This window comes from Echinococcus granulosus, assembly GCF_000524195.1.
Source record: "Echinococcus granulosus chromosome Unknown EG_S00017, whole genome shotgun sequence".
Lineage (NCBI taxonomy): Eukaryota > Metazoa > Platyhelminthes > Cestoda > Cyclophyllidea > Taeniidae > Echinococcus > Echinococcus granulosus.
Window position 1 is genome coordinate 25955 of NW_020170397.1, and position 13854 is coordinate 39808.

The window sequence follows — 13854 nt, forward strand, 5'->3', positions numbered from 1 at the left end:
GAAAAAGGTTAAACAAATCTTGGCATCTACTTTTATTAAATGATGCACTAGGCAACTATTTTCGAGTCACTTCGGTTGTCATTTGACTAATTTACTACAAAGACCATCCATCCACATGAATAATTTTAAAAAGCCCATTTGAAGTCAGGAATAGATAGGAAGATTGGGTTACAATTGTCGCTTTCCCCTCGATACAAGCAGAGGATATTTTGTGCTGATTTGAGAGCATGCATAAAAGTCTGTTGAGCTATCAGCAAACCCTAGTCTTCCCTCGCAATTTAAGAAATTCGTGCAAGTGTCCAGGTAGGTTAACTCCAAGTCTTGTTTAGTAAACCATTAATTTTGACTATTGGGATGGAGATTCACTTAATGATGCAAATGAATAGAGATGAAAGGTATTTTAGTCGCCTCTGAGACGGGAAAATAGCCATCGAAAATTGTGGTCGTTTGTTGAATAGCTAACTGTAGGATAAACTGGACGTGGGAGATCCGCCTGGATGCAAAATGATATTGCAAAGAGCAAACATCGCAACCCATAGTATGTCCAGAATGCAAAGCTCTGTTTCGTAGTGCCTGAATTTGCGCTGCTCATATACCAGATGAGTCGATACTATGTCACAAGTACAAGAATATAGGTGGTATATTTGACAAATTCTGCTCCTGTCACCGTTTGCGCGCACAAAAATTAACACCAAATACACACGCATGTACGTTGGCTCTAACGTGTCTCAAGTGTGACTCATTTTACTGTTGCTAACACAGGAGAGATGCGGGTTAAAATACAAAAAAACTGTGCAGCACTCATTTAAAATCAACGACTCACCTCCGGGAGCATTGGAACCCGCCATTGCACCGTCTTGATCCGAGGTTTCGGCCACCTTCTCCAAAATGATATCCACCATCAAATCAAAGACAGCCTTCACATTGACATTGTCTTTCGCCGAGGTCTCAAAGAACTTCAGGCCTATGCGTTGATGATGATTAATCAACCCTTAGAATAGTGCCAACGCTTCGAGAAGCGAGTGATTAGGTGTGCACATATGAGACTTACATTCGTATGAGTGTGTACGAATTAATTTAAAATCTTGTACATAAATGAGGATTTTCCACTGCAATTTTCATTTTATGGCCTAGGCAGCATTAGGAGAAAAGTAATGCTCTCACTGTGAGATTTAATGATATTACTCGAATCAAATAAAACTTCTAAGGGATAAAGCAAGAACAGGTTAGTCATTTATGATTTAAAAACCGAAAGGCATAAAAACAAATCACCAAGAGTGTCGGCAAGTGCACGCCCGCGTTCTGCTGTTATTTGACGCTCCGCGGCAAGATCCGATTTGTTGCCGACTAAGACGACCTGTGCATTGTCCCAAGAGTAGGTCTTAATCTGTGTAACCCTTCAAAAAAAAATAGTTAATCAAAAGCTGTTCCATGGGAAAAGCTAGGAGTGTTGTTCGATGAATTAAGAATGGAACTAAAGTGTTCTGTGTAAAGCCTAAAAGCCTAGAAGATTCTCTACATTTTAGGGATCATATGCAAAAACCGAAAGCAATTTACAGACAAAGACCAATTACAATTATATTCACAAGCAAATGTGGCATATTGTATTCGGATAAAAGCTGCAAAGCTAAAAACACTTCTTGGTCAATGGCGAAAGTTAGCACTAATAAAATCTCGCATGGATGTTACTATAAACTAGATATAATCCATCCATTTGAAAGGAGTGAAGCATACAGAAGAATTAGATCATTTTAGATGATTACCAATCTCTAACGGCGTTAAATGAGTCCTCGTTCGTGACATCATACATTAGAATGAACCCGAGGGCACCACGGTAATAGGCCGTTGTGATTGTTCGATAACGTTCTTGACCAGCAGTATCCTAACCCAAGTAATAACAAAATTTTAGCCTACCCAAATTTGCAATTTTACTCGCTTGTCTTGTCTAAAAACCGTTTTTACTTTAAAGTCAATTCCAACGGTTGATACGAATGCGGATGTAAAGCTGTCCTCAGCGTAGCGGACCAAAAATGAAGTTTTTCCAACTGAGGAGTTGCCTATGATGAGAATCTTGAACATATAGTCAAAATTCTGATCCGAAGCATCCTTTGCAGCGCTCATTCCTGATTTAGACCTAATTTGACAAGCCCAAACAGAGCGCGTGACTCACAAGATTACAATCAGGGGAATTCGACTAGCTAAAACAAAATGTCGTTTAGTTTTTTTCTGTTAATTATTTAAGTCCTGCAAAAGCGCCTAATATTTAAACTTATTTGTTAAAATCTGGTCTGTTGTGCGATTTTTCGACTGCAAAACGAAGTAATCACATTGTTTACACCTAATTAATTTAGTCAAAGATTTTTACTGTAACATATTTGTTAATTCCTGATAATGTGTAACAAATTTTAAATTAATAAAATATTTGTTTCAAATTGGTATTTAACTACTGAGGGTTTAGTTATTTGAAGCTCAATTTTCATATATTTACCGCCTCATCCATATCTGTACTGATTATAATGTGGAGCGAGACTCATCGGTCTCCGCTCCCCTATTCCTAGCATTCTTAGACAAGCCCGATTGATTCGCTTTAAACATATTTATTAAAGGTGGCAAGATGGAGAGGGAAAATACAATGTTCAAGAAGGAGGGGAGCTGCAGTCACTAGGTACGGGAGAGGACGATCCGGTCACGAGATTCGAAGTTCCTGCTTGCCTTCCCCCTGAAGGGTACATCAAAACAAACTAAGTATTACAATGATGTGTCGCATCATCTTCGTCTTGTTCTCTGTGGTATTTAAAACCCGCTTTGTTTATTTAATGAATTCCACTATGACATTATACGGGGGCGATACATTTGCAACTAAGCAGGATTTCCCTTCCACCAAGTCAAACAATTTTATTGCAATGCTCACAATCCGCGGCAAATCAATTGTTTGTTTTGTACTGAACGACCTGTATGTGCACTGATAGCTGATATTTGATCTTCAGGACAGTCTCTACAATAAATAAAAAGGGCGATAATTATGTGAAGGGGTAGACAGTGTATAATAGCACTTTGCAGTTGCTATTTATAACCTACATAAACATGCTTTGAATATTCGTCTTGCACCATCTCAGAAACCTTCAAATGGCCGCTCCGACGAGCGTCATCAACATAATGGATCTAGTAACGACCACGATGGGGGTCGCCCAAACTCAGTCTGCGAGTTTTTTTTCTGATTTGTAAACGCTTAAAATTGCCTCTCGTTTTGCTGTGTGGGTTATTTGTCTCAGTTTCACAAATAGAACGCAAAGTGCAAACTGAGTGGGGTGGTCGGCTGCGTTATAATTTTTTTCTCATTTTAAAACAAACCTACCTCCTTCTTTGAGGAAGGAAGTTTTGCATTATTGGTGTTGTTGCATGTGTATCTAGAAATCATCAAATAAAAAAAAACAAACGTTTCTTATTTATATTATTTTTTATCGAGAAAAAATAGCTTAACACATTGGAAGTCGAACGTGTAATCTGAGCGGTGGTGCTCCTGCCCGGGGGATCACTCGTGATTCCACTACTTGTGGATTCTTGCGCTGGCAAACTGACTGACTGCCGTAAAGACGTAAAGTGTATTTAAGCAATTTTAAAGGCTTGTCATTATACGACATTTTATTTATAAACATTCACGTGGGTTGCATTAGAATAGCTTATATGGGACAGGTTTTATTAGTAGTAGCAGACAAAACTTAACCGAACAAACTTTTTCGGGTGTAGTGAAGTGATGAGTTGTGGTGCTGTAATCAACGAGGAAAAGGGTTATATGTCCAGTGTGTAGGACCGATGGGGTGTCAAATTTGCGAGAAGGCAACCAGTTTGTCCGGTACACTCAGCCCTTAGGTTTGTGGTTCCTCAGAAGGAATTGTGGCCAAAAGTGCCTTACTCTTCACATTAATACCTCTTAGCTATTTATGAATCTAAACAAGTCATAAGCTAACCAGGTAATTAAGGATGAGGCAACTTACCAATTTTTTTACGAAAATAGGTCCTTCTGCTTGCTGCACGTAGAAAGAGAGGTTCAATTCTTGATCCATGCCAACCACTGATCCAAGAACTTCATCCTTTTTTGAAGTTTGTAATTCAAACTTGAAGGTTGTTTCATCCACCTGTTGAATACTTACCGGTGGAGCTGGCGGCAGGACTGTTGATGGCACGGTCATCGCAATGGATGGGCTAACCGGCCCCGATTTCGTTAGATCGCTGCCAACCATGCTGAATGCCTGAACAGTGCAGGAGAGCATGCCCAAAGCTATTCTTTCAAGCATTACGACCGTGTCCGGTGTTTCCCTTTTTAAGGTCATCTCGCTCATTTCGATGTGAATACCTCCAGGAGTACTTGTGGTTTTCCCCGGAGGTTTTTATGGTGGATCCCACATCAACTTGAGAATGCCGAGCTCCTCCGCATCAAGCCTTACGTTCCTCACCATTCCTGGGACTAAAAAGGCCAAGCAAAGCCTAGTATTTTATTCCTTTATTAACCTAACTTTTGTAGCATTATTATAAAATACCTGAAATGTAAAGGGAGGACCCACAGTTGGGAAAGGAGACGAGTAAGCAGGAGGCTGACTCTCATTTTTTTGTCATTTACCCTCGCGAGTTCCGCGGTCTCCGTATGTTTCAAGTGCCAACTAAGTGGCATGACAATCTGTCAACTTACTTAGAATTTACGACATGGATTACCATTCTCTGCAAATCGCTTTATTACTTATTTTGGGGACTATTCAAGACGCGATAGCTGAAATTCAGTCAAGAGGGTTTATTTTTAGGTGCAGTTTTCTTAAATTCCTAAGGCAGTAAGAACGGGTTGGGTTTCAATGCAAGCAGTTTCCACAGTAAAACTGTACTGCGTAGCTGATGTGAGTGAAAAATTTCTCCCGCCATTCATCAATCACTTGAGCGGCCTATTCAGCTCCTTGGGGGTCGAAGGGAAGGAAACAGAAAGTTCCAAACATTTTTGGTTCATTTCTATTCACTCTTTGGTGTCAATGGTTCTACAAGAGAGCAGCATTAATTTCACAGGAGAGGAAGGAAAAAAGGTGATTTCGCTCACAAAATGTCGGAACAATGAAATAAACATTTTCTGATGGATGTCGATTGGAGATGTTGCTAATAGTACCGCCTGTTGCATTTCCATCCAACATCACTGCCGGTCAAATTCGACGCCTTAATGGGAGAACCTTCCCTCTGCTAAGTAAGGAAGCCGCACCATCTTCGATTGATCTCATTCAGCCTTCAAAAAATAGCCAAAGAGCATCAAAGAGGATAAATTTTATAAAATAGGTGTCAAGTTAAGCCACCGCTACTGAGATGATAAGAGGTATCGTTGTAAGTGCCACGTGGGCACTACGGAACGTGCTGCCGGCGTATATGTCGTGGACAGTCCACTTGAGTGCCGTAGATCCAGACGGTAGTGTAGTCATTCCTACAGTACCCTGTGGCGAAGAAGGTGCTGGTGAAGTCCATAGTCGCAGCAAAAGCGTTTCTATTTCGGCGGTGAGAAGCTTCCTTTTCGAACGTTCTACAAACACTTCACAGATCTCGCCTTAAGGTCGAGATCTCAACACTCCGGCTAGCGGACATCTACACATACACTGTGTTCCAAACCTCCGATTCTGAGGTCTTAGCATCTTGGCTGCTCGAATCGGAGACCCAACAGGGTCCGTGGTGACGCACCAAAGCACCATTTAAGAATACAATGTCCCTTGAGTGCCAGAAAGAGGGCTTTTAACTCCCAGCTCGGAGTTATCTTTGATGCAGCCGGCAGTGATGATCCTAGTCGTGTTCGTTCTCAACCTGCAAACTCAGGAATTGTTCTTGAGGAAATTTAGTAAGCGGAATGCCACATCAGAATATTTCTTGCTGTGTGACCAAATTGCCCAAGCGATGACTCCCCGTGGCAACGGCGAAGGCAACACGCTGAATTCATGAATAACCACGCACACCAGATGCTAATGCAGCTTTGAGTAGGATGGCTTAACCACAGCAATAACTCATCCTCTATCAAAATTGTTTTACAGTTTTTTATCCCTTAAAGTGTCTTCACTTTTTTTCTCTACATATCTAAGTTTTGAACGCCTCTAGTATGGTTCATTTCCCTTCTCTTTCAGCAACAAACTCAGGTGGAAACGCGATGTCAAGTCAGTAGCAATGGCCAATGATGGAAGATGATCAAAATGGTTTTCAGGGAATACTTACTACGGATCTCTGAACACAACCACTTGCGTCAGGATCAGAGGTAACTCCGCCCTCTTTTTTTAGGCAAATTTTTCTACACAAAATACGACTAGGGTATAAAACATTGTATAGACTTTAACACTACCTCTAAACTGACCCTGTAGTCAATATGACTTATTTGAAGAGGACGAGATATTCACAAGCCTTGATCAGATCTACTGTGTACACCGTCATCGGTAGGCAACATTCTCCCCTCCTTCTATGATGCAAATTCATCAGCAATTCCTGATCGTCCCTGGCGACTTATTGTAGTTCACACAATGCCTCCTAACAACCGAGGTAGAGGAGTAACCAAGAGGAATAATGGAGGCTTTATGCAAGTTGAGGAGACCATGGAGTAACAGCGACGTGCCACGGCTTCGCAAGGTCTTCAATCTCTGTGGTTTCAGTCGGTACAGCGATATCATGGATTTTCATCCATGTCTGCAATCTCTCAATTAGCCGGGACGTTAAAAAAAAGTGTATTTTTATCAAATTTTTCCCAAGTAATGTCTACAAACGTCACTGACAAAAATGAGGCATTATGATAGGAATAGCCGCCGTATTATTTACAGCTCCGTTGATGTAATTGGCTACACACTTGACTCTTTGGTCGAATTTTGCAGAATTTATCTACATCTTCTCGAGCTTTAATAACTTGACTGAGTGATACAGCACCTGTGGGGTTTATTCTGACCATATTCGACAAAGAAAACGTAAAGAAGTAGCTTTATTTTAGAGGATTAGCATCCTTTGCCTTTACAATTTCATCAACCTCCTAGACTTGTAACAAAGCATTTAAAGGTTCCCCTCACCCGCAGAAAAATGCCCTCATTTTGATGTTTAACAAGTTTCTAGGAGCCTCCTTATTCTAACACTCTGGAAGCATTTCACGGTGGTCAGATGTGGTAAGATGGTTTTACTGAATAGAGTCCTCACATTCTAATGTGGACATCTTAGGGACAGGAGGAGCGATGGCATGGGATTTCGGTAAATCACCCCAAATATCCCCAGAAAATTTGAAATTGAGAAGTGTAATGTTGAAGGGGCAGTTTAGTGGCTGGCTCCTCACCTCCTGAAGGCGTGTAATCATGGGAACTGCAAGTGTTCTGCATTGTCCGGTTCCTTTAGCCTAAGCAACAGACACAAAATCGGGTTAATAGGTGGGCTTATAGCCACCACTGAAAATTTTTAAAATATCCTTAATGGTCAACTCACTGTACATTGCGTGCCGGTAAATGCTTCGGCATGGGTTGCTAGAAGGTATTCCTGCGGCGAAGTGCCCTTGCATTGCACCACAAACGGACCTTCACCGACAACGCGAACCTATGACACCTCCTGAATGAAATCGAGCTTCTTCATGAGCGGTTCTTGTGTCTTGATTGGTAACCTGGTCTCCCGTCTACGCTTTGTCGCATCATTCGAACTGACACGTGACACCCGGATTACTTGAGTAACCAGTAGACAAGTCGACTTATGCTGACAAGTCACCTGAGTCGGTGCTTTGTTTATATGCTTAAAATAAAAAGCTCAACAAACTTTACCTATTAGTTTGCATTTAAACTTAACAAAATATTGCTGACTTATCTACTTGTCGATTGGGAAATACCTAATGCAAAATTTTCCTAATCACAGCGAAGTGCATCAGGCGAAGACCACAAAAATTTCTACCTATGAAAACTAACGGAGACTGAGACTAACCAAAGAGAGGATCGCTTCAATGATAATACTTCATGTGCATATGGCCAGGATGGATTTGGCTTTGCCTACCTATCGCACTGAGGAAAAAATCTAAACTTCATAATCGCTGTCAAATTTAACGTGACAACACTTGAAGATTATCTGCCATTCTTCCAGACAATCCAACATCTTTACCATTAAGATGTGCTACGATGACAAGAAAAGCCCTGCTAATATTTTAGGGACACTACTTGGTCATAGACCATCTCAAATTCACTCCGGTGCCTTCACGAAGGTTAACCTTGGCTCTAAAGTGTCGTAAAATCCGGACATGAGATTGGCCAGAACACCACTTCGGCAGAATGCTAAAGATGGCGACGCCGAAGGTGATGACAACCTGACACCTCTGTTGCCTTGCAAGATATAAAGTGCCACGGAAGTTGTTGATGAAAGCGAAGACAGATTTTACAACGAGGAAGAAGGTGGCCAATCACACTTCTGTTAATTGGAAGAGGTGGGTTCCAGGTACAATTGAATGCGCCCAAAAGTTTGGCTAATTTTTAATAAGTAGAAATCGGTCTAACTTGGTAACTTCTAAAATTTAAAATAAACTTTGTGTTGTAATGATAAGACCGAAGATTAAAAGTAGTACTTATTTCCGTACCCGTCGTAAGGTATTTCTGCGACTTTGAAGCCATCAAACAACGGATGAGATTTTTATTACAAGTACCACGCTCTGTCTTATACCATCCCTTGAAAAAAGTCAATTGTTTGCGCCAAAACGGTTCTGTAAAATAAAAAATTAATGTGTTAAAACGAGAAGCGTAAGTTTTCAAAGGACCTGGGTTCATGAATCCCCACAGATGTGAAAGAATTGAAGGCCTCTTCTCAGGCAAAATTTACTTGACTAATCTGAATGTCTTTGAAAAGGGGTGATTGCTGACATAATCACCATAAGTTACTGGTTTACCACAAGTTAGTTGTTTTGGGAAACATTGGATAAAAGGATATAAATAGTCTACGCATAATACCTGTCGGAAATTCTGCGGCACTTAAGCACTTTGTCTACTCGTAATTCATCATTTAATTTACTCCTAGGTATTGTACCTCAAGTCCTCTTTAAACCATATCAATGTAAAGGAGAACTTTGAATTTAAACAATTTGCCAGTTACTGGGATGTTTTCGATCAAGGCAAGACAATGGTAGACAACAAGTGTAGTTTGTATCTCGATCGTTATTTGTAGTATCACTTGTTTAAAAGCAGACCTATTTTATAAAACATTGTATTTGGGGTGGCTTTACAGGGCTGCTATTCGTTCTTAGTTTTGGGCTTGCATTTAGGCACTCTTTATTCATCCAGCTGGATTTCATTCAAACAATAGAGGAAAAGAGAACAAACCAATCAATTGCTTTTCCAAATCAAAAGATCCTAAAATAGGCTAGGCTTTAGGTAAACTTTTTTACAGCACATTAGATTGGAGAGCTTAGCAAACACTTCCACCAAAAGCTTGGCATTCTCAGCCCTCCCAAATTGATACCCACCCTCTGCGAAGGTGGGGGCTAGTAATCGACCAGACTGAGAGGGGCATTTTTTTGTTTGGGATCCGATCTGTCTGCCCCTTCCACTGCTGTCATGTTCTAAGTCTTTTCAAAAGTCTTGGTAAGTCATGACATTTTAAAGGTAGATTTCCAGTATACGGAGGTGGGGGCTATTGCCATGGCTCTGCAGTCACATCAACAGCTGGGAAAATAAAGGGCCGGTGCATTTGAAACCCAGTTAGATCAAGTGCTATAACACCCCCTACCCCTCCTCTCAGCTATTCTGTGCATTAATAATTAATTCCTTCAAAGTTGACATGGCTTACTATGCATTCGAGGCTGGTTTGTAAAGCAAAATTTTTAGCTCAGAAGAAAAATAAAAACTTTTTTCTTAACAGCTTGAAAATGCGATTTCGAAAACACTAAAATAGGCATTCGTAATATTTGAGGCAATTAAAATTGCATAATATTGTGCTTAGTAGCGCTAGTCAGAATCAGGTTTCTTCGCATAAAAATTGGTTCATCACTTAAGCATATTTAATGCATTTTATTAAATTAGGCTATTCAGACTGGTAAATGGGAGACAGCTTACCCTCCTTTTAATTTGTTTATACTGACCATTTTCCATGCATTGTGAAGCGCCGGGTCTTCAAACAGCATATCTTCATTATTTTCAGATGGGGCGGCGCCTAATAGCGGTGCTTCTGCTTTGTGTGACGAACTCCCTCCTTGTCTCATATGTTTGTTCCCAAATTCCAAAAAGGTACATATTCCTGGAATCTGCACCGAATGTTTCTGTAATTGTGGGACACGATGCGTATTTTGTTTGCAATGGTGGAATTAGATGGACTTATGAAAGTGACCAAAAAAATTCTGGACGAGAAGTTGGCCCTCATCCAATCTCAGTGAATTTGAGGAAGGAAGTCACATCCGTATATAATTTGAGTCCGCTTCGACCAAGTTATCATTTGTCTAGCAAATTTAATGCTCCAACATCCGTGTATTCGATGCAGGACGATCGAGGCCGACTAATTCTACGAATTGATAACGCAAGCCTTTCAGATACCGGAACCTATAGGTGCCATGGTGAAGCGAATTCGCAAGATGTGTTTCTCAGCGTTCACCCCGTAGAACATTTTGCCATCAACCGTTCAAGTGGGCTTCCCGCCGTTCCACTTGCTGCTGGAATGATCAAGTTTTTCAAAATGTTTCCTTCCGATCGTGCAAATGAGGTGAGCTGGGTTTTATTAAAATAAAACTTGTCTTTAGCGCATTGCATTTGTACTAAATGCAGATACCCTTGATTATCTCAGGTTATTTTATACTGCCCTTTGACATCAGCCCAGCGCGTTCTCGCATGGGAGTGGCGTGAACCAATTCCACCGGATTCAGATCTTGCAGCCGTATTACCCAGAGATGCGATTCCAAGTAGGACCGTTTCTTTTAACGAATCTGGCATATTTTCCAATGACAATGTGGAGATTGGCCCTAACTTATCCTGGGTTCGCATCCTCGATCCATTTTCGCCCGAAGCACCGAATAAACTCTGGTGCAAGTTTGAGATGCAGGACCTTTGGCATAATAAGGTCAGATACTAGGAAATTGATTTATAAACTACAAAAGACGTCTAGAGTAAGGCTATTTTTAAAATGAATGAGCATTGTTTAATCTTCCAGGTATCCTATTCTGTTAAGTCGGTTTCTTATGCTATCATTTTTTTCATTTGTGGACAATTAGTTGAAAATTTTACTCCATGCTGGCTCTTGCACTAGTTATTGTCTTCGTTGATGTCTATAAAATTTGCTAAACTTTTGTGGTTAAAATAACTGGGAAATTTTTAGTCATTCCCTTTGCGTTAACTTTTATCCTCGTTTAGACTAATTTACTGTGTATGAGTTAGTATAGTGGCACAGTATGCATATCCGATCGCTCAAAATAACTTATGACAAGCCGTTGCACTTGATCTGTTTTCAGAACATGGCTGCATGTGGAATTATAAAAGAGCTGTCGAATCTCAGTCTAAGGATAATTACTTTTTCAGTTTATGAGAAGATTTTGAATTGGTGAAAATAATTAATGGCAGTCAAATACCTGGGGCATAATAGTCATTTCTTCACCCAGACATATTTCTGGTAGTGAGCGTGTTAATTAAATGGCATAATTTCAAAGAAATTTGGATGTCTACACTAACTATTGACGCCGTAATCTTATCCAAAGCTTCTGTATTATTTTCGCAGGGTTATAAATTCAGCTTGTGTAAGCGAAGGACTGAATGTGTTATCTTCTTAAAAATCGCATTTTTATTTCATGAAGTTTGTTTTCAAGCGTTAAATAGCACCTTTTCTCCGGCCCAACTTTGCAGAAGGGGCACCCATCCTACTATGAAATCCATTGGACTCTCTATGAACCAATTAACGTCAAGGTGAAGCTGCACAACTCTTCTACAGAACCGCTTTTTTACGACCAAGAGGCTCGTAACGGCGGTTTTGGCGGCGGTGGGGGTGGGGTGGACTACTCCGCAGTCTATGGCAGCCTAGGGATGGAGCGAGAGCGCTCCTCCCACCGCGATCGAATGGCTTTGCTAGCGGAGCCACAGCCGCGTCTCATTGAAGGCTATCCGGCCCGTCTAGCCTGCCTCTATCGCCCCATCCATGGTGGACAGTCTGCTGGTCGACCGGTGCAAATAGCGGCATGGTTTCGGGGCGACGATTTTCGTTCGATTCCGCAGCCACCGTTTTATGTTAACAGTACGCAGGAGGAGGGCGTTTCTTGGCTTACCGTCCGCGCTTTCCCCGTCTACCCAGCGGAGGAGGGGCCCAGTTCGCTACTCAAGTTGGCCTCACGGGTGCCCTATGAAAAGATCACCTGTGTGGTTAACAGTCTTATTGATGAGGAAAATAATTATACAGTTAATTCCAATGCCAGGTTAGTACTTTAATAAGCTAACGGGCTCAGTTCCTGTCTTTGGTTAGCCTTGTGTCTCTCTTATGGTGGCTCCGTTTCTTAACTCTACTTGGAACTCTTCCTCTTCGGCAATATTATCTAGGGGGATAAAGATGCATCCAGACTACTTTTGATAATTTAATCTTTTATGCGAAAAAAAAAATTGGAAATTATTTAAAATGTAGAAGACTGCGTGCTCGGAAGTGTGATGCTAAACTACCCAAGCCATACAAACCAGCAGATGTAGTGCACATCCTTGTGCCATTCTTTAAGTATTTCCAACAAAATTGACGCTGTTTTCGCCAAGAGATAATGCGATTCTAGGGCTACGCACGCCGCTTAAGTGAATTTAATGTCTTTTTATAGCTACCGCTACTAGTCTGCGAAAGTTGTCCTCTCCTTTGTTACCGTAAATTCCCGCAATTTTCATTCAGTGGTAAACAACTTTAAGCAGCTTACTGGGGCAATCATCCCGCCCCTTGGGATTTTCCACACCTGATTTGTCCTTATTATCATGCGCATCAACTGCATCAAGATTAAGCCAAATCGCATATTTGTGACTGGATTCAGTCAGTTATAAAAGCAATTATTTTGGTGGCCTTTTTAGTAGTCCTTTTGTTCTGAGGTAAAGAAAGACTAACATGTGTACAGTGGTTTACTCTTCTCTGAATTGTTTCTCCATGGGGATCTTAAGCGGAAGTTTCTGGGATTACCATTACAGACAATTTGCTTGAAGGTGACAAAATCAAGTAAGGACAGGGTTGGGGATTGTCAATCTTCGGGATTTCGTTTTAAACGCGTAAGAGTTGTCGCGCTGCTGCCGTGTACCGTAACGTGCTTCGTGTTCTAGTGCGTTCAGTTAGGTTACTCCACTAAGGGCTTAGGCATGAATGACAGAACGCAAGGCTGTCATATTTAGCTTTCCTGCAACTTCGGCTATCCACTCTCATACCAAACGTTTTTCGCACTACCTGAACTTCTTAACACGAATAAATTTGCACAGGAGGGCCATTGACCCACACTTTCATTATCATCAGCTACAATCAACGGCTGCTTCTTGGCTTTTCTGAAAAAAAGCGTATAGTCGTTTACAAAACGACCAATTTCCTTGGCATAAGTAGTCACGTAACTCGCCTGAGTGCAACTTGTTTCTGCGTCTCCTCCTCTGGCATTCAGGGTATCGAACGAAGTTACAGAAGTGTTTTTTTTTGAGGAATTCATTACCTTTTTTGACGAAAGTGGCAATACTTGAGACTTTTGAGTGCAAACTGCGTTTGTCTTTCGTTACTTCTAGCGTTTGGGAATTAACGGGATGGCAACTTCAGCTCGTTGTCGTTTATGCGAGTGCACCATTTTGGTAGTCTTCTTTACTTCGGCATCGGTGTGGAGATAGCACTGTTATCTCTTTGGTCAAAACACTAGTTCATCGCGGCGTTAAATACTTCTGC

The 13854-nt window shown here is 41.1% G+C and overlaps 2 protein-coding genes across 2 annotated transcripts in view; one reads left to right on the top strand and one right to left on the bottom strand. All coding sequences in view use genetic code 11, as the record gives it.

Moving 5' to 3' along the window:
• The window catches only part of EGR_03275 (Ras-related protein Rab-3), a gene marked incomplete at both ends in the record, with an annotated part of 4310 nt that extends 2189 nt beyond the window's left edge, over positions 1-2121 (bottom strand). The window contains 4 exons of the mRNA XM_024492524.1: positions 824-964; positions 1273-1397; positions 1764-1882; positions 1915-2121. Of these exons, the coding sequence (XP_024352925.1) occupies positions 824-964; positions 1273-1397; positions 1764-1882; positions 1915-2121 (592 nt within the window). The remainder of the gene's footprint in view (positions 1-823; positions 965-1272; positions 1398-1763; positions 1883-1914) is intronic.
• Positions 2122-10140: 8019 nt separating this feature from the next.
• EGR_03276 (hypothetical protein) overlaps positions 10141-13854 on the top strand; it is a gene marked incomplete at both ends in the record, with an annotated part of 38864 nt that continues 35150 nt past the window's right edge. The window contains 3 exons of the mRNA XM_024492525.1: positions 10141-10695; positions 10777-11049; positions 11826-12388. Of these exons, the coding sequence (XP_024352926.1) occupies positions 10141-10695; positions 10777-11049; positions 11826-12388 (1391 nt within the window). The remainder of the gene's footprint in view (positions 10696-10776; positions 11050-11825; positions 12389-13854) is intronic.